Here is a 21,182-nt window from a genome sequence, read left to right as displayed (position 1 = left end):
TCATGTCCCAAACGTCACACCCCAGTTGCTCCTTAACTAGCAGATGCCCTTAGGTTCCCCGGAGCGGGTCTGAGGGGTGTCGAGCCGCGGGGAACGGTGGTCTCTCAACGTGCCCACAGCTCCCCAGCCCCGCAGTCCCGCAACAACCCCGCCCCCGCCCCCGCTAGTGCTTGCAGCCCGCGGCCTGGACGCAGCGCGGCCTCGGGCGGAGGGCGGTGCCTCAGCGCGCGGCCCGCCCCCGTCCCGCAGCCCTGCTGTCCTGGCGCGCGCACTGTGCGCGTACCCGGGCCTGGCGGCGACGTGCGCGGGCCGCGCGTGCGCGCTGTGGTGGGGCGAGGGGCGGCGCGGGCGCGAGTCTGTCAGTGACAGCGGGAGGGTGAGAGGGAGGGGGCTGGAGATGGTGGCGGCGGCGGCGGCTCTTCCGACATGAGGCAGTAGCATCGCGGGGCTCGGCTGCGGCTGCGGCCGCGGCGGCATCTCTAGCTCGGGAGGCCGCCCCAGGCGTGGGCGGGCGGGCGTCCCGGGAGCGGGCTCTGCGGCAGCGCCGCGCACGGGCCGCCGGCTGAGGGGCCCGCGCCCGCCGCGCCCTGCGCTCGGCGCCCCGCGGCTCCGGGGCGCGGGGTTGGCCCCGGAGGCCGGGAGGGGCGGCGCGGCCGGGTCAGGCCCCGCTAGACGAGCCGCGCCAACGGGGGCGGCCGCAGCGCCGCGGGATCCGCAAACTTGCGCCGGGCCTCGCAGCCCGCCCGCCGCCCGCAGAGCAGCCGAGCGCGAGGGCGCCGGGCGCGGGGCGGGGGTCCGGCCGTCGGCCTTGAAGCGGCCGAGGCGCCGCTCTGTGCGCAGCATGAGGGGCCCGCGGCCGCCGCCGGGAGAGCTGTGTTTGCCAGAGCGGCCCGCGGCGTGAGAGGGCTCGGCTGGACTTTCCCTCCGGAGCCGGCGGCGGAGCAGGCGAGTTCGCGCGTAGGAAAAGCACCGCGGGCTCGGGCGGCGCTGGACGGGCGCGGGGGCAGCCCCCGCTCGGACCCCCGGGTGTTCTAGGTCCGGCCCCGGTGGCTGTGGTTGGCCTCGAGGGGGGACTGTGGAGTGGCGCTCAGACATTACCCGGTTGTTGTGAGCAGACGGTGCCTTTCCCAGCAGACGGCCGGGGCCCCCACTTAGGAAACCGGTAGAGCTCGTGGCCTTCAGGTGTGCGTACCTGCAGGAACAGATCCCAGTGTAACTCTGGTTGTCTCGCTGACAGGTCCCGGTGACCCCGGCCGGGAGGCTTCCGAGCGCTCGGCAACATGGCTTCCCCGCCCCACCAGCAGCTGCTGCAGCACCACAGCACCGAGGTGAGTTGTGACTCCAGCGGAGACAGCAACAGCGTGAGGGTCAAAATCAACCCCAAGCAGCTGTCCTCCAACAGCCACCCAAAACACTGCAAGTACAGCATCTCCTCCAGCTGTAGCAGCTCCGGGGACTCAGGGGGTGTCCCCCGGAGAATGGGCGCCGGAGGCCGCCTGCGCAGGAAAAAGAAGCTGCCTCAGCTGTTCGAGAGGGCCTCCAGCCGGTGGTGGGACCCCAAATTCGACTCCATGAACCTGGAGGAGGCTTGCATGGAGCGCTGCTTCCCGCAGACCCAGCGCCGCTTCCGGTATGCGCTCTTCTACATTGGCTTCGCCTGCCTTCTCTGGAGCATCTATTTTGGGGTCCACATGAGATCCAAACTGACTGTCATGGTAGCCCCTGCTCTGTGCTTCCTCGTGGTGTGTGTGGGCTTTTTTCTGTTTACCTTCACCAAGCTGTACTCCCGGCATTACGTGTGGACCTCGCTGGTTCTCACCCTCCTGGTGTTCGCCCTGACCCTGGCTGCCCAGTTTCAGGTTTTGACACCCCTCTCAGGACGAGTTGACAGCTTCAATCATACTCGGGCAGCCAGGCCCACAGACACTTGCTTATCTCAAGTGGGGAACTTTTCCATGTGCATTGAAGTGCTCTTTTTGCTCTACACCGTCATGCACTTACCTTTGTACTTGAGCTTGATTTTGGGAGTGGCCTATTCTGTTCTTTTTGAGACCTTTGGCTATCATTTCCAAGACAAAGCCTGCTTCCCCTCACCTGGAGCAGAGGGCCTGCACTGGGAGCTGCTGAGCCGAGCCCTGCTCCACGTCTGCATTCATGCCATTGGGATCCACCTGTTCATCATGTCCCAGGTGAGATCCAGGAGCACCTTCCTTAAGGTGGGCCAGTCAATTATGCATGGAAAGGATCTGGAAGTGGAAAAAGCCCTGAAAGAGAGGATGATTCATTCTGTGATGCCAAGAATCATAGCTGATGACTTGATGAAGCAGGGGGACGAGGAGAGCGAGAATTCTGTCAAAAGGCACGCCACCTCCAGCCCCAAGAACAGGAAGAAAAAGTCTTCCATACAGAAAGCCCCTATTGCCTTCCGCCCGTTTAAAATGCAGCAGATCGAAGAAGTCAGTATTTTATTCGCAGATATCGTGGGCTTCACCAAGATGAGTGCCAATAAGTCTGCCCATGCCCTGGTGGGGCTCCTCAACGATCTGTTCGGCCGCTTCGACCGGTTGTGCGAGGAGACCAAGTGTGAGAAAATCAGCACCCTGGGAGACTGCTACTATTGTGTGGCCGGATGTCCCGAGCCTCGGGCCGACCATGCCTACTGCTGCATCGAAATGGGCTTGGGCATGATAAGGGCTATCGAGCAGTTCTGCCAAGAGAAGAAAGAGATGGTGAACATGCGCGTCGGGGTTCACACAGGGACTGTCTTGTGCGGCATCTTGGGCATGAGGAGGTTTAAATTCGACGTGTGGTCCAATGACGTGAACTTGGCCAATCTCATGGAGCAGCTGGGAGTGGCTGGCAAGGTTCACATTTCCGAGGCCACCGCAAAATACCTAGATGACCGGTACGAAATGGAAGATGGGAAGGTTACTGAACGCCTCGGCCAGAACGTTGTTGCTGACCAGTTGAAAGGTATGTGCATTTCTTTGCCTCGTCATCTCCCTGCCCAATCCCATTTGTGTTGGAAAAACAAAACAGTCTCTTTCCACTGTCAGCATCTGGAGGCAGATCAGTTGTTCTCGGACACCTTGTCATGGGGGCATCTCAGGACCAGTGGGACTTTTCCCCCAGTGAGTGAGGTATCACAGATCTGTTCACACCCTGACAGTGCTGACATAGATGACACCATTTTTTGAAGGAAGGAGAACTTTGACAATATGTATCCTGCCAGTCGGCTGTTAATGTTTCTGAGATTCTGGGGCAGGTCTGATGAGTGTGAGGGGATTGGAGCCCTTCAGTGGTCAAAACTTTGAAGCACCATAAAAAATTGCCTTTGTGATCCATTTGGTCGCCCTGAAGCCCCATTAAAACGTTTTTCTATGCCTTTTTCCAAAAAATGTGAAGAATAAAACTTTTCTCCTCTCTGGGCCTCACTTTGCTGGGATAAGGAAGTCGGCTCAGCCCTGCAAGACCCTTGAGAATTAGATGAAATTATGTACCCCTAAGTGCACACTGCCTTTTGCCTAGATCTCTTTTTAAAAAATGTTTGCATTTTTAGCTTTCATTTATTTAACAATGCTTTCTTGTCATGGTATTTGTCTTACCTTATAGACTGCAGCATTTTAGAATATTGAACTTCTCAAACCACCAGATGATTTGAAAGTTTAGACCCCCTCCCCCAACCCCTCAGATGTGTCCCTGTCTTAAGCTCCTTACTGCTATTCTTTATGTTTTCACTGAGCTGCTTCTTTTATTTTATTTTTCTTATTTTCACTTAGGGCAAAAATCTTTGAGGTCTGGGAAATGATGTATAAGTAAGTGGGATCAAAAGTAAGAATTCTAAGTAACTAACATCCTCTCCCCTCCTTTTTAAAAATTGTCCTTATATTTTACTAAAGTCTTCTGGATTGAGGGGAACATCTATTTTGGAAGTATGTAGAGAAAATAACATTAATTTTTAAAAAGCCAACATTTGTAAAGCTGTATTGTGTTTTGTGGTGCCCCCACGTTGCATAATTACACAGTGAAAGGCCCCAGGGAATGGAATCCTCAGAAGGAGAAGTAACAGCTTAAATCAGAGACAGGAGAAGTAATAGTGTAAATCAGCGCTGGTAAGTGGTTGAGTTTGAGGGCCTGGGTAGATTGTCAGCCTTGACACAGTCCCGTGTGCTCAGTTGATATTTTCTTTCTCTGCTTGTGATCGGAGTTCCATGTCACTTACTTATCTGTTATCTGGCGAGGGTGCTTTATTCTTATTCTAATTTTTCTTTATTCTGTTAATTTTGCCAGCAGTTGAAGAATTTGTGGGTAGAGTAGAAATATATTTTCACCTCATAATTCTCTCTTCCTTGAGAGCTTGCAAGGCTACATTGATGAGGTCAGAAGCTACACTTTGTAGTTCGCTTAAGAGATTCTGCCGTGACAAGTGTCTTCCTCTGCAGGAGGGTGTCTCTTGCTCTGGAGTCTGGAGGTGCCAGTGGAGTGGGGTGCGGATGTAATCCCTGCTTGACATTTTGGCACCTTTGGGATCTGAGTGTCTCAGGCTCTGTCCTCAGGGGTTGTGGGACAGATTTCAAAGAATGGAGCAGCGCTGTACTACATTAGATTAAGTATGACAATGATAGCAGTTTTGCAAGTGGTGCTTTGAACAGTGTATTACTTGAATTTCAAAAATAAAAACAGATGTAATCATTAAGTATGTCTGGAAATTGCCAGGTCTTTGATTCTTTGGCAATACCCATTTTTGTTAATTTATGTGTAATTTTATTTTCAACTTCCAGATCAAAGGTCTCAAAGACACTGACCAAAAAAAAAAGAAAAGCCAGAATGAGTTTGTTGATTTTTAAGAAAAACTCACATAGTGTAAATTTCGTAAATTAACTTTTTCTTTAAATTTGTGTACCCTGTATATTTATAAGGAAAAGTTTTAGCACTGGATGGGAGATGGGGAAGGATAGAAGGCTTAGCTTAACCAGTGATTTTTTTGTATGATATTCTCTCCTTTAACAGTTTCCCTGAGACCATGATTTTTGCTTTATTCAGCATATTTTGAAAACCTCTGGACGGGACCCCGGTAATAGAGGATGTCTACACAACTTCCTGACCTTTTTTGAAACTGCACAGTTCAATTTTCCTGACATTGTACAAATCTGCTCAGTTGAGATGATAGCATAGTTTGTAGAAGACCCTTTTCATACAGAGGACTAAGGTTATATACATAAGATTCCTTTTAGCCCATCTTTGGGTTTGTGGCAGATATTTTTCTCTACGCAGTGTTGGCATCAGCTTTTCTGATGTTGGGGTTAAAAATAACCAGTAGAGGATTCTGTAGAAATGAATATCCATTGAATAAAGTGGGGATTCCAGCACTAGCCTGGCAGTGTGAAAGGAAGCTGCCGCTCTGTAATTTGTCTGAACAGGCTTTGTGGGAAGTGGACTTTCATCATTTCTGCATATTCATTCACCCCGAGAGCATCTCTGTTGTGCTCTCATGGCGCCTGGCCCCGTAGACGCACAGGTGGAGTCGTGATGGTTTGTGACCTGGGGGAGCTCGAGGGTATAAACATCGTCGAGTCCAGAGATGGGAATGCAGTAGAGAGGTGCATGCACCTGGTGGGTCTTGAGGTCGAGCAGTGGCTTTCCAGGTGGATAAAAGAAGGACATTCGGTGCAGTGGAGGAAGCGTGGGCAAAGGCTTGCGGTTACGTTTCTTGGTGGACTGGGCAGTTTAAGTAGTTCATCAGGACAAGGAAGACTGCGATTACCCGGGAAGTAGTTTGAATTCCATCCTGTAGGTAATGGGGAGCCACTGATGGGCTTTGAGCAGGAAGCTTAGGTGATCTGATTTGCAATTTGAGAAAGTTTACTCTTTCAGTTCTAGGGAATGTGGGTTGGTGATTAGTGAGCTGTTTCAGTAAATCCCAGGCAGAGGCAATAGTGACCTGGACCAAGGTAACAACAGTGGTGGTGGAGATGAGGGGATAGATGTGAGCAGTAGTAAGATCAGCTGGATTGGACTTATAGCCGTATTTAAACAGATGACAGGGGCAGGCGAGGGGCTTGATTCTTTGAACCGGAAATGGCTTTTCAAGTTTCTGGAATTGACGTGGGGACAGTTTGACATCAGGCATGGGTGAGAGGCCTTTGAAGTTTCTGTGGTGTGAATGGAAAATGCAGGATCAAGTTGTAGAATATGAAATAGGCCAGGAGCCCCTGGCTTGTCCATTCATTGATTCAACAGATAATTTATTTTGTTTTGGGCACATTTCTAGGTGCTGGGGATACAGCAGTGAACAAAACACCAAAATTTCTGCCCTCGTGGTGATTCTGTTCTAATAGGATGATCAGACAATAAACAAGTAAAAGATAAAGTTTGTGTGTGAAATTTTAGAGAGGGTGCCCAGTCACTTAGAGAGAAGGCTGAAAGAATTTTCAGCACAGGACTAGGATTTTGGAAATGATCCGGAAAGTGAGGGGCAATTATTATTAAAGATTAGGAAGAAATAGTCTGATTTGAGTGATGAGAAGGGTCCTTTCACACTATTTGGGACATACCACCGGGCCCATGAGGGTACTGGCTGTTCCGTTCTGTCTTGGGCCACAAGCAAAAAGGTGAGGAGTGTTGTCTAGAACTGTTAGTTTTTCCTTTCATAGGTAGAGAGTCACAAAGAAAGTGAAACTGTCAGAAAATAGTCATCTTTTCTCTTAAATACTAGGAAGATAAAACGAAGGTGCACAGTCATTCCAAATCGACACCAACACTCATGCATTTGTAGAAGGGAATGCCGGGGCTATTGCATTGTTAGGTGCAGAAACAAAACAAGACTTTCCCCCCAAACCAAGCTTTTAGCTCGGCGAAAGGTCTGTTGATGTGCATTGGTAGAGATGGTTACCAACTGGCCACCTCAGTGACCGAGCCCTTCACCATGTGCTGATGGGTGGCACTTGGAAGAGTCACTGTCTAGCCCCTGTCTGGGGCCACTCCTCAAACTGACAGTGGACAGACGCACTTGGCGCTTCAGCTTTTGCCAGCAGCTGTCCCAAACTGGATGTCTGGGCTCCCTGGTTTCCTGCCAGCTACAGCTAGGAGCCCTGGCTACACACTAGTTTGGGGTGCAGTTTGCTTGCTCAAATGCACCCCTGGCTTCAACCGGTAGCTTGGATAGTTTGTAACCCTTGCCACGGTAGTGCTCGCTCACAGCTGACCGCTTGGTGTCCGCTCTTAAGTCATGTTGAAGAGAAACTCCCTGCTCACCTGCGTCCTTGCGCGGTCTCTCTTGTGCACGTCGAAACAGCCTCTCGAGTAGCAAGGGGCAGAGATAAGATGAAGCAGAAAATTTGGCTTGACATCTGGGATCGGAGACGACAAACAGCTGTGGAGTCCGTGCTCAGGCAGCCCCAGATGACCGTTTATTCAGGCTCCTTCAGACCAAATTATGTGGCTTCCAGAGGAGCACACAGCTGTTAATTCTTTTTTTTAAAGTATTTATTTATTTATTTATTTAGGGATGGATGGCTGTGCGCGGGCTTTCTCTTAGTTGCGGTGAGCGGGGGCTACTCTTCGTTGCGGTGCGCGCTCTCTTCTCGCTTCTCGAAGCGGGGGCTTCTCTTGTTGTGGAGCACGGGCTCCAGGTGCGCGGGCTTCAGTAGTTGTGGCTCAGGGGCTCTAGAGCGCAGGCTCAGTAGTGTGGTGCATGGGCTTAGTGTGCCGTGGTCCACAGCATGTGGGATCTTCCCGGACCTGGGCTCGGACCCGTGTCGCCTGCATTGGCAGGTGGATTCTTAACCACTGCGCCACCAGGGAGGTACCCACCCCCCCACCCCAGCTGTTAATTCTGAGGACCAGCTTTTGAGTAGAATTAGCCTTTGGCAAAGAAAGTTAAGGGTATGGTTTGCTGAATTTCAGGTGGAATGAAGGGAGGAGGGTAATCTTTTCAGGTAGACTAACTAAGAAGGAAAAATTAAAAAGAAGCAAATAGAATAAGTAAAGAAATTTCGGGGTTCTCATCTACTAGCCAGCCTTCAAATAATAATTGTGTTTCTACCTACTGGTCAGTGTCGCCTATGTACTTTGCTGTGGAATAATAATCTTGAAAAGAAGAACACAGTGAATTTTCTGTCGTGTGTGCACATGTGCTTAAATTTTCGTCTCTCTGTTGATTGGTGACTTAATTGGTATTTCTGTTTGGATTTCGATATTGTGAGAGTATAGTCATTCCACATACACACATAATAAGTATTTACCATGTTAGCCATTTTTAAGCCTGTCAGCTGGATTTTCTTAACTGCTTTGGCCTTCAGTCTGTTGCATTATGTTGAAGAATGTGTGGAAAATCTGGCTCTCAGAGATATATAATTGGAAAGTGGAGGAGCATTTTGATAGCTGTTTTAGACAGTTGTGGATGTTTTTCTTTGATACTGTACCAACATCCAAGAAGTGGTAGTTTCTTAAGGGTTAGTTGCAATATGGAATCTGAAATCCTATTAATCAGTTTTTTCGTCTGCTATCAAAACCCCGTTGGATTTTTAAACGAACCTTTCCCCAGGTGTGATTTTCTAACGTCATGCATTGGTCATTTGCAAAATTATGGTTTCTTGAGTTATGCAGATCTTCCAAATGTTGACATAAGCGAAGTCTTTAAATATAGGGACGATGTCAGCTTCACAGTGGCAGATAAAAGCTTTCCAAAATTCTGGTTTTTACTTGAAAGTTTGAGTTTCATCCTTGGCAACAAATACTCTCAGTTGTTTTCCTTGAAGCAACAGACTCATTTCATTCATTTTTCAGGAACAGTCTGCCAGATACTCAAGTCTGAGTGACCATAGTCTGTCTGTGGGTCAAGTATAAACGGTGTTCCATCAAAAAAGCAGCTAGTTCAGCTTGCAGCCCAAACAGGTGTGCAGATGCTTTTGGTGACAACCCATCACGTCAGTGCTCTGGGCGGTGCTGTTCCCATGTCATCCCACAGAACATTAAAGAGACACGCACTCAAGATTTAACACAATTATTCGATTTTACTGCTTCATCAGAGGACATTCTTAAGTGCAAATGACCGTTTTTTCCTTCTGCAAGTGTGTGGTGGGACAGAGCTCACTGATGACTAGCACAGTTTAGTGCCACCACCCAGTTTAGTCAGGCATCAGCAGTCTTAACCACCTTTGCTTTTGTACCATCAAGGCCAGTGTCAACACTGAGAAAGGCAAATAATGTCTTAGTGTTATTATGAAAATAGTTTTGATCTCACAGATGCCCTGTAGAAGTCTTAGGGACCCATGGGGGTCTGCACACCGCACTTTGAGAACTGCTTCCCTAAATGGTAAGATAGGAAGAGTGAGGGTTTTGTACCTACTCCCCAAACACATTCTCATGTAGATGGAACAGTTCACACTGGAATTAGGATAGACGTGTGACATTTATTGTGGAAGTAGCAAGTGACTTCAGTTCATACATTTCCTTTTTCTCAAAAAAATCCTTAGTGATTCTGCCAGATCTCTGCTGCTGGTGTTGAGGGGTCAGGATGAAGACTGTCAACTTTGTTTTTTGATTTATTTTTGCAGGGCTCCCCCTTTGGCAGAATAGTATAGCGGTCCTGTGCGTGGGTTTTGGTTTCCCATACATTTGGATTCATTTCTCATTTCTGAACTGTGGAACCTTGGGCAAGCTAGGAATGATAGCGCCTCTGTCAGGGGCCTATTGGGAGACTCAAACGAGATGATTATTCAAGTAAAGCACTTATTAGCATAGTGACTTGATTGCAACCGGAGTTAAATAAATAATAACCAACTTTTCTGCCTGGGGAGTCACGTTTTGTACTGCACTCAAGGGTGTTCTTTTTTCCGGCACTCTGTTTGGTGCACATCTTGCATAACTGGGTACTGAAACCCAGAACACGCCAGGGACTGTGATTGTGTCAGTTTCTCGAATGAAAAAGGGCAAGTGTCCAAAATACAGAACACCAATAACTTGCCCTAGTTAAACTGTAGCTGCCAGGTTTGGCAGCTTCTTTACTGAAAAACTCTAGGGAGTTTAGGCAGTATTGTTCTTGGGCTGCTTCTGGTCCCCAGAGCTTAGAGGTACTTAAGATGATGTGACCCTTGATAGTTGAGAAATTATGGGAAAATCTTTAGCTTTGGGACTCTAGAGATATTGGACGAGGTTTACACCAGAGTAGTTAGTTATTCAGCTCTACTGTATTCTGCTGTAAACTCATTTATTTATTAAGTATCCAAGTGAGTTTCTACTATTTGTGAGGCCTGGACTAGGTTCTGGAGGTAGAGCTCCGTGCCCTCTTAGACCCTACAGCCTAGAAGGGAAAGTAGACGTTAATCAAATAATCACCTAAACAAATATGCTGTATACAAAAAGGGCTGGAGATAGAGAGACTTATCATCTCCATTTTATAGGTGAGGGAACTGAAGCACAGAGAGGTTAAGTAACTTGCAGTGGTCACACAGCTAGAAGAAGCTACTAAGTGGTGGAGCCAGTATTTAATCCCAAAGGACTGTATGAGAAAACATTGGTCCCCGCTTCATAGAATTGTTTTAAGGATTAAAAGAGGAAATAATATTAAGTACTTAGAAAAGTACTTGGCACATAGTAACTCTCCGTAGAGATTAGATTCACTAACTAGCGTTACTGAAAGTGGGGACAGTTTTCTTAGCAGCAGCAACAACAGAAAAAAAACTATACCTTTCTTCGCTCAGCTCTTTCCTGTTCAGTGTTTTTAGGCACGTTGTTATCTCAGCCATTGTGAAATCTTAGGATCTTGGGGACTGTGTATGTTGAGAAGTTTGTGTTCTATTTGCTTGATTCTTTCCCGTTATCCACCAGTTTTCAGGCTGAGTTGGTTTCTTAACATCTTGTGAAGGTGACTAGTGGCTTTTTTTCAAGAATCAATGTAAACTCTTGGATTTTAGCTTCTTTGGTGTATTTCACTCCATTACAGATATCATTTTTTCTTTTTTTTGATGCTCAGACTGTGCTATCTTGGGCCCTGAGAACCCTTTCCAGTTGGCCCCTGAATCCTTTTCATACAAACTGGCAGTGTTTGTACTCATCGAGTAACATTTTTATGGAGTAGAGAAATTAAAATCTCATTAATTCTGTTTGTCTGGTATGTTTGTTTAGCGAGACTGAGGTAAGGTTTACCCTCTTCTTTTTTGAAAAGAAAATTAACAGTATATGCATGTTTATATGAAGAAAGCACTGCTGAACAAATGGTTTGTGCTTTTTCAAGCTCGTCAGAAGCTTTAATTTACATTCTTACAATTGACAATTATAGAGCAATGCAGCATATCTGTCTCCGGTATCTTCCCACTAATGCCTGTTGAGGGACAGGTGCCTGTGAATGTTGGTAAATAAGGATAAAGAACAATAAAATGAAAGAAACCCTAGACCAAAATGTAGATCACTTGTTTGCAGACTGAAGTGTGCGCCCAGCCCGTCGAGCCCCATCCCCCAGGGCAGCTGTGAAGGGTTCCAGGAGGCCCAGCTTCAGGAATCCCCTTCACAGGAACCTTGTTCTGAATAGTAATTCCTGGAATGACTGCCCTGCCACTCTCCTTTCTGTCTTGTATAATGTGCATTTGACTTACTTATTTTGTTTCTGATCTGTCTCCACCCCACTGGAATGTGTCTTGAGAGCAGGAATGTTTGCACATTTTATTTACTGCTGTATTCCTAGTGCCAGAAACATAGCTGGCATATAGCAGATGCTCAATATTTGTGACATGAATGAATGAATGAAGAATAACCACAGCCCAGACATTTACATGGAACAAACCAGAAGGGAGAGGGAAGGCAACAACTGGTTTTCCAGGAATAGTTGAGTGGTTAATTAAATAGAGGCTACCGGTAGGATCATTAAAGAACTTAGGGAAGGAGAGGGGACAGTGCCGGGAGTGTGAAATGGGCCCATGGGTGTGGGAGAGTGGGCAGTCCCGGGATCCCGGGTCCTGCACGGGGGAAGGCCGCTGGGCAGGAACTCAGAGGATTGAAAACCCAAGTGTTTATTTAGGGTTCAGGAAATATGGGGTTGAATGGCTTAGTTTAGGCAATCATTTTTAAGCTTTTTAAAACAGAGATTTCAAGAAGTATATTTATCTTTAATAATACTGTAGCTCCTTACAATTCCTATTTGATTATAATTTATGCACATGGAAAGCCAGCATACCCTTTTTTTGGCAAAGCTCCAGCATAATCTTTGTGCATGATTTCCAGGATTTTTATGTAATGCTATTAAATTCTGTTCATTTTTTTTTTCCTCCCAAAGAAAAATGTGCTACTGAAAGCAGCTTTTGGATCATTTATATTTATGTTTGAATTGTATGGGAAATATTAACTTGTTTTTTTACCACGTAGTTTGTAGAGCGGAAGAAAACCCACATGCAGGTGATTTATATTCTTGTTTATGGATATCAACATACAGTATCCCATTAAGACTTTGACATTTTAAGTGGAAGAGACTGTTGCGCATTGATTTAGTTCTGCCCTATTAAGTGTTAACGTCTCAAGTGTGGATTATACTGCATTCTGTAACTTCATAAACGAGTTCTTTTCCCCATAGAGAAATGCTTCTTGTGGTCATTAATGTTAATTTTTGTTTTGTGAATGAGCTGTCTAAAACCAGGGAAGGGTGATGTTCTGAAAGAATAGTACTTTTTTTTATAGAATTATTGTTTGAAAAAATAAATTTGTTCAGTAGATTAGCTTTTCATCTTAAGATGTTTTCTCCACTAACTAGTTAAACACTTTCAGGAAAATAATTTAATCTCTCTGTCTCAGTTTCTTCCTGTTTGTAAAATGTAAAGTTTGAACTAGATGCGCTTTAAATCCCCCACCCTTCTCTAAGAATAGCTGAGCTTCTGTGACTGGGACATAGTACGCGTTATTCATATGAAAAACTGGTTTCTTCTTCATTCATTTGTTTAAACTGTGAACCCTTACTTAGATAAATTTAGCATATGGAAACTCAGATTTACCTAACCGCTAAATTGCAGGGCATGGTGAAATTCTTAATGTTCTAAAGAATTCTTTACTTCCTTTAAATATAAGTAAATAAGATTGAGTTATAGAAGTATAATTTACACATTTTTAAAATCACATTTGTTATATAAAGCCAGGGTATCATTAGAGGAACCCCATTTTATTTTGAAAGTTTGAGAACTACTTTTGAAATGGCTTGGAGAAAATGTGAAGTGATTAAGTTTAAAAAATGTGCTTCAGTTTCTGTTTGAACATTACTTTGGAGAGAGATTGGAAGGTTAGTTGCCAGTAAGATGAATTTCACTTGTGTTGGCAAGTTTTTCACTGGCAGGACAGAGCAAATACTGAATTAATAATGCTCTTACCGATCATTCCGTTAATAAAAGACTCACTTGCTCCTGATGGTGAGTTCCTGGATCTGCTGACTGTATAGTTAGTATGCCAGGGTCCTATGTATTTACTGTGTACTTAGTGTGACTTTAGTAGCCCCCAAATTAATACACCTGGAAAGTGTCTAGCTTAGGCCTCTTAATTAGAAATTAGAGGTCACCAAATGATAAAAGGAAACCCTTGGATTTAATTATAAAGGATTTATAAAAGAAATTGAATGGTTTTCTTATCCTTTCTTACAAATAGCGAAGCATAGCAAAGCAGCTCATGGAAAGTAATAAAACATTTTCTGTGATTTGCATGGCTGGTGAAACAAAATGAAAAGGAAAAACACTCTACTTTGTTCTGAAAGACAGCGTTGACTCTGGGTACATATGTCATCTGACCTGAGAGAGAATTTCACCTCAACAAAGGCCCAACTTGTGAAACTGTAGCTTCCCTTAGAGAAACTGTTATTCACAGCCCGTTGGAGTCATATGTTTTCTACCAGCTAAGGCGACTGACTCAGTGTGTCAGTAATTGCAGGAGGTTAAAAACTTTTGGAACACTATGCAAACAAAACATTTCAAAGGATTTTTCTGGTCTCTAACACACATTTCATAGTGACTTTCTCAGCTGGAATAACTTAATTAACTCTGTGTTCTTTCTGGCTCCTGAAAGAAATTGTGATTTATGAACACTTTCAGAGCTGATGATTCTAAGATAACAACTTTGTCCCTTTGCCATTTGAAGTTCAAATGCAAATGTTTGCTTTCATAGCTCTAGTCATGATGTTACTTTATTTAGTAGCTATTAAATTTCCAATTCCATATACTCCCCTGGAGGTGTTCCAGTTTGCACTAAGGTTTCTGTTTCTTTCAACAACATTGCTTATGGTGTGTGGAACTTTCCTGAACAAGGAATATGAACAAGTTTCTTAGAGTGGCTGATTTTAAGCTTTTCTTTTTTAAATAACAGCTCTTTTTTGACATATAATTCACATACTGTACCATTTATTAAAGTATGCAATTCAGTGATTTTTAGTATATTCACAGATGTGTGCACATCACCGTAATCAATCTTAGAACATTTTTATCACCCCCAAATGAACCTCTGTACCCATTAGCACTCACTTCCCATTTCCACCTAAACCTCCCAGCCCCTGGCAACCACTAATCTACTTTCTGTCTCTGTGGATTTGCCTATTCTGGATGTTTCATACACATGAAATCATGCAACATGCAGCCTTTTGTGTCTGATTTCTTTCACTGAGCATATTGTTTTCAAGGTTACCTGTGTTGTAGCCTGTATCAGTACTTCATCCCTTTATTTGGTTGCATAATATTCCATTGTATGGATAGATCACATTTTGTTTATCCATTCATCAGTTGATGGAAAAGTGATTCTTTTTTTGAAATCAACAGTCAAACTGAAAATAAATTGAAATGATAAAAATATCTTTTATTATTTAATAATATAACTTGACTAAAATATGGCTATTTCATTTTCACTAGTGTTTAGAAGTTTTCCTGAGAGACATGATTAAATGAGATTTAATACTGAATTGTAGTTTCACATAATCAGTTTAGTTTTTTTTTAACAGCTGTTCTCTTTTCTAAGCTTGATCCATGTTGATTAAATATTAAATTCCCTGATCCCCTTCCTTTCTCCCAGCCAGTTCCCGAATAGACAGCTTTGGGAGTAGCATGTGGTTGACTTTGAAACCAGCCTCATTTGATATGTTGTTAGATATAAATATCAAATATAGTATTAATAAGTCTTTCTGGATTTGTCAAGTTTTCTGAAGAGCTCAGGATTTTCCCCTTTAGTCAATCAGACGTTTTCCTGGTTAAGCAGTTTAAACATTTGGTTTTGTGTTTCTGAAATGTATAAAACACTTTTTACCTTCATAAAAATGAAATATGCCAAATAAAATTTAATTTTCTTGTTGACTCAATTATTTTTATTGCTTGTTATTTGGCTTTTATTGATATAGCAATTTGACTATAAAAATAGGACTTTTTGCTTTATTTTAAATAAACCAAGATTATTGTTTTTCCAGTTCTTATGTTTTTAAATACTTTTTCTGCTTGCTGTCTTGCTGTCAGCTTATGTAGCTATCAGTGTATGCTTTCCTATAACAGGTTTGCTCCTGGTTTTCACTTTACTCCATAAAAAAACCCCCAAATAACCAAGCTCATTAACCTTGCAGATATAGTTTCATTAAGGAGACGAAGAGTTCCGTCTTTGTGCAAGTTTTTGGTTGTCAGCTATATTCTGAATAAGTTGCTAGGTACTGAGTTCAGATGAGTAAGATGTTATGACAGTTATTTTTAGTATATTTTTAAGGGGGAGGAGAAAGGGAAATTTGAATCAAATCTGTGTCTTAGTAAATGTAGCATGTTTTCCACAAGACTGAAGTAGGTTTCTTTTGCATGTGTGGAGATAGAAAATGGGAATTATAGATTCTATAACTAATAATGAATTAATTAGAATTCATTAACAGTTCATTCCATAACTCATTGTATTATAATGCTAAAACGTGAATGTTAAATTTGGGAAGTGTTGATTGTTGTTGAAATTTACCAGAATTTTGGGAAAGTACTTTGCAGACTTTCCCAAGAACGATCTGGTAAGAATAGCTGATTGTATAGGAAGTGTGTGTGTTGGGCATCCTCTAATACACTGCCAAGGAAGGAGAGGCCTTGTTTCTTCCTCTTTGGTTTAAGCTGAAGGTGTGCATGGATTTGCAGCCCCCAAATTTAGTTGTCCAGCCTTTAGTATGGTGCTAGTCTGTGGTTGCTGTTTGTTTTAGGAAGGTCTGTTCTTCCTGAAGGGCCTGGCCAGGTGCCAGGCACCCAGTGCAGGCCCAGGCGACTCCGAAGTTACCTGATCTGTGCTCGCTTCTCACGCTGCAGGTTACATTCCTGTGTCTGCCAAGCCTATGGAGGCTCCGGCCTTCTGGTTTAGTAAGGCTGTTCTCTGAGGTTAAAAATTAAGGTAGATTTAATTCTTAAGAGGATGGGTTGTCAGTGTCTTAACTGGCCAGGTAGTCAACATGTTAATAAACGCCATGTGTGCATCAGTTTTCTCTTTAGGAAAGTGTGTCGCCTAACCTGAGGGGTTCTGGTTCTGATCAAATGGGATGGGGCACGTAAGAGCGCCTGGTGAGTGGTAGGTGTTTAGCAGATGTTGGTTTTCACCCTGCCCCTCCCCCCAGCCTGTTTCATAAGTGTTGAAACCCATGCAATGGATGGTACCCCCCCTCCCCAGCAGCTGTGAGGAAGCGGGGGTGGGGGGGGGCACAGCGGGAGTGGGAGCTCTAGTGTCAGACCCCCACCACCGAGAGTCAAGGAGGAAGTCAGATGCAGGCTTCCCTCCTATCCAGACAACTCACCTTTCGTCTTTGGTGCTCACCTGCCCTTTGCATGTGCTTCTCCCCCTGCCGTGAGCTCCAGGCACAGCGGGATCGGGATGGGGATTGCGGTAAGGGAGACTGTAAAACCAGATACATGAGAAGCTGGACACAGTGTTTCACAGCAATGGGGCTGTGCAGAAAAATAGAGTAGGGTGAGGACGTAGTCACTGCTATTCGTGATTTTGTGTCTGGTGGGCGGAAGGTGCATTCATCTCTCTGAAGAGATGTTAATAAATGTTATGGCTGATTTAAGACTGTGAACGCAGCACTTGAATTCCCGCTCCCCCCCTTTTACAGATAAAGAAAAATGTATTTTCATGTGTCAGGTGCTCAGTTCATACTTCTCCACGGGGCATCCTGAGCTGCTCGCCCAGCGTCTGGGATCAGGGGTAGACATTTCTTAATGATAGTCTTTGTAAGACTGTCATGAAAAATCCTTGGGTAGGGATTTAGGATTGATCTGAACCTGACTGGCTCCCAGTCTAAACTACAGGCCTGGTGATGCTGCCCTAATTGCTTTTATAAACTGATGCTGGGCTTCTCGTACCACATGGAGAACTTTTTAAGGGCTCTGTTCTGCCACCCACCTCCTTGCTGTAATCCGACACTTTCCTGATGTTCTGTTCACTTTTTAAAAAATTGACATGAAATTCACATTACATAAAATTAACCATTTTAAAGTTACCAATTCATTGGCATTTAGTACATTCACAGTGTTGCACAACCTCTAATTCCAGCACATTTTCATGGCCCCAGATGAAAACCCCATATCCTTTAAGCAGTCTCTCCCCATTCCTCCCTCTTCCCAGCATCTGACAATCACTAATCTACTTTCCGTCTCCAGGCATTTGCCTACGCTGGATATTTCGTGTGAATGGATCATATGGGACCTTTTGTGTCTGGCTTCTTTCACTTAGCATAATATTTTCAAGGTTCATCCGTGTTGTAGCATGTATTGGAACTTCATTTCTTTTTATGGCTGAATAATACTTCATTGTATGGATGGACCACATTTTGTTTATCCATTCATCTGCTCATGGGTATTTAAGCTATTTCTACCTTTTGACTATTGTGAATAGTGCTGTTGTGAACCTTCTTTTTTTTTTTTGAGTACATGTTTTCAGTTCTTTTGGGTATATGCCTAGGAGTGGAATTGCTGGGTCATAGAGTAACTCTGTGTTTAACTTTTGGACAAACCTCTGCCACTTTTTAAAATGAGAAACTTGTAAGAAGGACCCTGTTATTAGTCACAAATGGCAATCAGATGTTTCAGCAAATGTCCTCTCAGTTGAGAGCCAAGCTGATAATAGGTAGCTATGAATGATGTATCCTGATTGAAATAATGACTTTGTTCCCTGTAAGTTGGAGTGGTATTGCGATTAGGAAAAGAACTATCATGTAGATGTAACATGTTTAGAGACCTTTTCTTTTTGATAAACATATGGGTTTTGGCTGTCCCCTCTGGGCTGGCATTGGATTTGGCAACTTTGGAATTGTATGTTAGATAAACAGTTGTTATCTAGGGCAAGCTTTAAAAAAGTGCTATTTAAATATTGACCAAAAAAAAAAAAAAAAAAGCCCTGAACAGCTCTAGGAACTTTCTTGTTCAAATGAATCCAAACTGTCTAAATACAGTGTGGTAAAATTAGGCTTCCCCTCTGGTTTCCGTGGGGCGAGTGAGCCGGGGGCCTCCCGTGCCATCTGGACACTGTCCACTTGTTAACTGTCCTTTGAGCATGGGGATGTGGGATACTACCCACGGCTAGCAGTGTTCCCACAGTGCGACCTTAATATAGAACGTTCTTCTAAAACAACATTGGCTACCGAAAGCGCTCAGCTCCCAAACAAGGTCATTGGTTCATAGTTCATTTTTATTTGTTTTTATGTAGTTAAAACAAGAAAGAGTATGTGAACATGTCAGCGATATTAAGTGTCAGTACTGTTCAGGGTAGAAGAGGAGAAAAGTGGGTTTCTAATCAGAAAACCACTCTTCCTCCTTTGGGGCAAAGGAAGAGGCAGGGTCCCTCTGTGGCCACGAAGGTGATGGTGGAGGCCGTGTGCTGAGAAGATAGGGTGGGTGGGATGCTCCAGTGCCACCTCAGCCCCCACTCTGGGGAGTGGTGTTGCCCCCCCCCCCCAAGGTGTGTTTATTGGCTCCCTTGAGAAGTTGCCCTTGTGGGCAGCTTGGAATGCTCTGTAGGGCGGCTGGGTTACGATGCCCACGAGTGGATGAGCCCACACTGTGAGGCAGCCCTCGGGCCCACGGGGTTGCAGCAGATGTCGTTTGCCTTCTGCTAGGATATTCTTCGAGCCTGTGGGTGGGGAGGTAAAACTGCAGGTAAGTGGGGGCACCTCGTCCAGGGCACAGAGGGAGCGTGTAGCCTGTGTCAGGATCCCGCCAGGGAGGAACAGTCCTTGAAAGCGCCTGTTACTCTGCTGCTGGGCTACATTTTTCTTTTTCTTTTTTTAAGCCACATTTGTTCACATTCATTCATTAAACAAAGTTTTTGAGGACCTAGTAGGGATTGAGGATATAAGGACGAATAAACCGTGGTCCTTGTCTCAAAACTCCCCCAGACTACACCCATCGTGCTGGCGGGGTGTGAGGTGGAGCCCCCTGCCGGGGCGGGAGCAGCCTGGTGGCTCCTCAGAAGGTCAAACACAGCGTTACCATGTGACCCAGCAGTCCACTCCAGGTGTGCACCCAGAAAACCGGAAAACGTTATTCGTCGTAACAGCCGCAAGGTGGAAACAATCCAGATGTCCATCCAGTGCTGAACAGATAAACAAAATGTGGTCTGTCGTTAGATGGAATACTGTTCAGCCATAAAAAGGAATGAAGCACTGACACACGCTACCATGTGGATGAAGCTCCCAAACATCCTGCTCAGTGAAAGAAGCCAGACACAAAAGGCTGCATATTAAAGGATTTCAAGTGTCCAGAACAGGCAAATCCATAGAAACAGAAAATACATTAGTGGTTGCCTCAGGCTGGGGGAATTGAAGGGAAAAGGAGGGTGACTGCTTATGGGTATGGGGTTTCTTTTTGAGGCAGTGAAAATGTTTTGAAATTGATTGTGGTGATGGTTGTATAACTCTGTGAATATACTAAATATCACTGAATTGTATACTATAAATGGATGAATTGTACGGTATGTGAATTGTATCTCAAAAAAGCTGTTATAGAAAACACAGAAACCTCGCAGACTAACATTAACACTGACAATTAATTGGAATGTATCGTAGTACAAGGCAGTGCGATTGGAGATTGAGATTTTGTAGTTCATCTCTGCAGGACACAGAGGGATGCGGTGGATGGTGCTACTGCAGCCTCTTGGGAGAGATAGAAGTCAGACATTCAGAATCTTCATTCCCATTGGTGTCCAGAGTTGTACAAGTTTAGGAGGACTGATTCATGCTAATCATGAGACTGATATATAAGCTAATCATGAGACTGATATATAATTGCTTTACATTGGGGAATATAGTGTATTTTTCTACGGGTAGAATATTCATATCTACTGCCAGGGCGTTTCCTCCATGAAATCAAAATATGTGGGAGGCCTAGTTAATAGGAACAAAATTGCTAAGAAGTGTAGCATAGAGTGAAGGATCTTAAAGCAAGTGATGCTTTATTTAGCCATGGGGAGATCACAGTGAGTACATCTTCCAGGGCCTGGAACACTTATGTCCACCAGCTCGAGTGCCTTCCCTGAACTGTGTAAAATGCTGCCAGAGCTCTTACTGTGTGCTTTCCTTAAAGAAGAGATGTCGGGGAGTTCCCTGGTGGCCTAGTGGTTAGGGTTCTGGGCTTTCATTGCTGTGGCCCGGGTTCAGTCCCTGGTCAGGGAACTGAGATCCTGCAAGCCGTGCAGCACAGCCAAAAAAAAAAAAGAAAAAGGAAGAAAGAAAACACAGGAGATGTTTGTTGTAAAACAAAACAAAGCTTCACCATAAAATAGAAAACTCCCCACTTCATAAGGGATGTAAACATATGTAGAAATGCTTACAAATAAAGCCAAGATAGTTTCAAATTAGTAGTGTGTGAGTTAATGAAGACCTATCTAAAAGTAGCTAAAAATAAAAGAATTTCTTATCTCATATAACAAGAAGTGTGGCAGTTCCAGGGTTTTAAGTCAGAGGTTTGATGACATTTTCAGGGACCCGGGTGCTGTCTGTCTTTGCTCTTTGCCATCCCTGTTGTGTGGGAGATGTCTTCCCTTGTGGCACAAGGTGGCTGTAGACATTCCAGGTGACATGATGACATCCAGTAAAGAAGAGGGCCTTTCCTTCACATGCATGTCTTATTTTATTAGTAATGAAACTTTTCCTAGACATCCCCGAGCAGACCTCCCTCAGGTCCCTTTGGCCAGGGCAGGACCATGTCCATGCTCTCACCAGTCACCAGTAA

General features: G+C 44.6%; 1 protein-coding gene across 2 annotated transcripts in view; it reads left to right on the top strand.

The window, feature by feature from the left end:
* The first annotated feature begins 208 nt into the window (after nucleotides 1-208).
* ADCY9 (adenylate cyclase 9) overlaps nucleotides 209-21,182 on the top strand; it is a 121,465-nt gene continuing 100,491 nt past the window's right edge. The window contains exons 1-2 of one of the 2 annotated variants that reach the window (XM_082428680.1): nucleotides 209-945; nucleotides 1,238-2,973. In XM_082428680.1, the coding sequence (XP_082284806.1) occupies nucleotides 1,281-2,973 (1,693 nt within the window). In that variant the 5' untranslated portion in view covers nucleotides 209-945; nucleotides 1,238-1,280. The remainder of the gene's footprint in view (nucleotides 946-1,237; nucleotides 2,974-21,182) is intronic. The other variant, XM_082428679.1, reaches the window with a different exon arrangement.

Source organism: Balaenoptera physalus, assembly GCF_965194825.1.
Source record: "Balaenoptera physalus genome assembly, chromosome: 16".
Taxonomy (NCBI): domain Eukaryota; kingdom Metazoa; phylum Chordata; class Mammalia; order Artiodactyla; family Balaenopteridae; genus Balaenoptera; species Balaenoptera physalus.
The sequence above is the reverse complement of the archived record's forward strand: the minus strand, read 5'-3'. Positions and strand labels throughout refer to the sequence as shown.